This window comes from Corapipo altera, unplaced genomic scaffold, assembly GCF_003945725.1.
Source record: "Corapipo altera isolate COAL_440 unplaced genomic scaffold, ASM394572v1 113, whole genome shotgun sequence".
NCBI classification, from domain to species: domain Eukaryota; kingdom Metazoa; phylum Chordata; class Aves; order Passeriformes; family Pipridae; genus Corapipo; species Corapipo altera.
Window position 1 is genome coordinate 11,440,192 of NW_020884895.1, and position 3,452 is coordinate 11,443,643.

The 3,452-nt window shown below is 49.8% G+C and overlaps 1 protein-coding gene across 4 annotated transcripts in view; it reads left to right on the forward strand.

Moving 5' to 3' along the window:
• LOC113949207 (sarcoplasmic/endoplasmic reticulum calcium ATPase regulator DWORF) overlaps positions 1-1,494 on the forward strand; it is a 26,531-nt gene extending 25,037 nt beyond the window's left edge. For 3 of the 4 annotated variants that reach the window (XM_027647515.1, XM_027647512.1, XM_027647514.1), the window contains exons 2-3: positions 201-300; positions 388-488. In XM_027647515.1, coding sequence (XP_027503316.1) covers positions 201-295 — 95 coding nt within the window. In that variant the 3' untranslated portion in view covers positions 296-300; positions 388-488. Of the gene's footprint in view, positions 1-200; positions 301-387; positions 489-1,357 lie in introns of those variants that run through there. The other variant, XR_003528381.1, reaches the window with a different exon arrangement.
• The last annotated feature ends 1,958 nt before the right edge of the window (positions 1,495-3,452 follow it).

A 3,452-nucleotide genomic window follows, 5' to 3' on the forward strand; every position in this document is an offset into this window, starting at 1 on the left:
TTGGGGTGTGGGAATTCAGTGTCCCCTCAGTGCAGACACTGCCACCATCCTTTGGGGTGTGGGAATTCAGTGTCCCCTTCCTGCAGGTGCAGGCACACGGATGGTCAGGCAGGCTGGGATCCTCCTGGTTTGATGTGTTGGGATCATTCCCTGCCTGTGTAACGTGGCCTCTCAGTCACAGCCCATCTCCTCCCCTGCAGCCCCAGCCCCGCTGTCCCGCCTGGTTGTCCCTGTGCTCCTGGCACTTGGCTGGATCCTGGGATGTGCCCTCATGGTTTACATTGTCTTCTCCTGATGGCAGTAAGTGACTGGCACGTGCCACATACCACCTCTGCTTCCCTTGCTTGGCACTGCCACCTTTCAAATGGAATTTGCTTTGTCTTGCAGGACAGAAGAATTTACAGGGATGTTGATTAGAAGAACCTGGAAGTTCAATTGAGATTTCTAATGGCTAAAATAAGTATAAAATGAGTTATTTTTAATATCAACACTGTAAACATGGTGTACGCTTTTTATCCACAGTGTTTCACGTGCTAATTAGAGCTTTAGGAAGAGTCACCAAACCAATTTCCCGGTTTCCAAATGGTTTATAATGGGGTGAGTGGTTTTGGAGTCCTGTATAGGTGGACACCTGACTGCCTGCTGAATAGCAAACTTGTAAAATAGCTAAGGAGCTTCAAACTCGTTAGAAGCAGGCAAGGGTTAATTTCTCATGGGGCCTGGGGAAGTATTTTTAGCCTTATTATGGGGAAGATCTATTGGAATCTATTGTTATGAAACAGAAATATGTACGTCCTTCGAACTGAAAACCTCAGGCTTTTTTAGGGTTGGGAGGGCTGTTGTACAGCTGAGTGTGCCTGGAATCATGGCTCAGGCTCACTCTGGCCCCCTGACTGTCTTGTACTTGGGGGGTTTGTCTTTTTTAATTATGATTGGAGATAATTATATTCCCCTGATGGATAATGTGCCTTGAGAACTTCCAGCGACTTTGCCATTTAAATCAGAAATAATCGTCGGATGATCTGAGCTGCTGCATTTTCACAGACAGCCTTGAGCTTTTGAGCATGAAGGGTTTTATACTGAAGAGTTGCAGTTCTCAGTAGACAAAATCATTAATAATTCAATCCCCAGTTAAAGCAAAGAACTGACTGTGGGAGACATGTCTGGGAGATCCCAGCAAGATGTACGTTTAAGGGAATGTGAAAAAAACCTTGATGACCCCTGGTGGGGTTAAACAGAGAGAGAAACTATTTTTTTGGCTCCTGCTTACACAGTTTGTGTAAGTTTGAGAATGTGAGGAAGGCACATCAGTCAGACATCCTGTCTCCATCTGTGGGCACTGTCTGTTGTCCTTTAGGAATGGAAACACAAACATATTTGTCTGTAGCCCAGCCGTGAACATTCCTTGGCCACTCCAGCAGCCTCAGCAACAGCACTCAAGTGTGACATTCCCTTTGGGAATTGTCTCAATACCGAGTTGCTTCACCTGCAAATGACCTGAGGGCACAGGGGGGCTGTTTCATCAGGTGTCCTGAAAGAGAGGGGACAAACCCTGCAGTCTCTTGGAGAGCTGGAGATTCCCAATCCCTGCAGCAGGTGAGGACCTCCAGCATCACTGTCAGTCACTGCCAGGTGAGAACATCCCCTCCAGCTCAGCTGTACAGGTGGGCTGTGTGAGCAGACACCTCATTATCTCTGAGCCCACCCTGACTGATCCCAGCTCTGACTGACACAGGGCCAGCAGAGACTCCATAGAAACCATGTCCGTGTTTTCACATCTCAGCTCATTTACCAGGCCTGGAGGGAAACGATCCTGTTGGCCCAAGTGGCTCTTTGGGTGTCTCACAACACTGGAAATCGAATGTTTCCAATTAAAATGTTACAGAGCTAAAATATAAACACTACAATCTGGTTTAGCTTTACCTGATTTTTGAGAGCAGAAAGATCTGATTTGGCAGAGCAAAACAAAATAACTTTCTAGGCTGGCTTCAGTATTGTCAGACTGACTCTCTGTGTACAAAGGGAAAGTTCCTGCCAGTTTTGTAGAGTAATAAAAAGAGGATTATTCCAAGAAATTATGCATCCCCCACACTGTTGGAAGCCCACAGAGTGCTCTGCAAAGTGTCCTTTTGTAACCATCCTGGGACAGCCCACTGGGGTGGCTGGGCACTGCAGCTGTACCATGTGAAGCTCCCCACATGTGCAGGGCTGTCAGAGCTGCAGCAAAAGGTTTGGGGTCTTTAATTCTTGAAAAACAAAATGAGTGTTTGGGTGCTGGGTTTTTCTCTCGTATGCTGGTGAGTGATGAGAAGAAAACCACCTGTATTCAGATTTCCTGCAGAGCTCTGGTGCTACACTACTGAAGAGAGGCCATAGCTTCTGTTCTGTCACCGTGTCAGGCTGTAGGACATTCCAATATTGTTACAGTGTGATGGCTTTGGGGAATAACAACTGTCCCTAATGAGCTCTATCCCATCCCTGAGATCCAGTTCTCCAAGATCAAAGGGTCCTGCTCACCTTTAGGGTGGGCACCTTTTCCAAGCCTATTTCTATTTTTTCCTGCTGGTGGTATGATGTTTTCTGTGATCTAAGATGATCTGTACTGTTTCATTTATTATTCCTTGTTTTATCTACAAAAGCCAAGCGGAAATGTTGGAGTTGCTGTTGCTGCAGAGCTGGGTACCAGGTTTGCCCCACAGCCTCTGCCAGCTTTCCCTGTTCCCCCGACAGCTCTTTGAGTAAATCAATTAGGGACGAGTCTGTCCATCTGTCCTGGGATCTGCATGTGGCATCCTGGAAACTGCTCTGGACTCGTGTTTATATTCCTTTAATGCTTGTGATCCAGTTTAGGGGTGTTTACACAGGGCACAAGCGTGTGCACGGAGCGGAGTGTTGGGATGACACCTGCCTAAAGCAGAGTTTCTCTCGGACATTCCCAGCCCACACTGCTCCAAGGACAGGGGCTCCAGGGTGCGTTGCTCCCGCCCAGGGCTTGCCCCAGCACAGGGAGCAGGTTAACCTGCTCTGGAGGTTAACTCTGCTTGGCAGAGCCTCCCACAGCTGGGCTTACCTGTACCAGTAACCAGTCTCTGAGCACACACCCTCCTGGGGGGCTAACGGAGGGTCCTTCCCTCTCCTCCTCTCTGGGGTGGGAGTGCAAAATGATGGGCAGAGTCCCATCCCCTCCCCTTTCCCTGGGCAATCCCGGTCAGGATCTCCCTTAGGGGTGCCCAGCCCAGACAGGTGCCACCCGTATCACCCCTGAGCAGGGTCCCTCAGTGCTGGGGGGCACAGCCACCAGCTCACCCTGTGGGGCGGGAGGAGCCCCAGGGCACGGGGGACCCACTGCCCCTCAAGGGGACGGGGCCACAGAATGGTCTGGAAGGGGCAGGGCACTGAGGGGCGGGCAGGGAATGTTCTGGAAGGGGTGGGGAACTGAGGGGTGGTCAGGG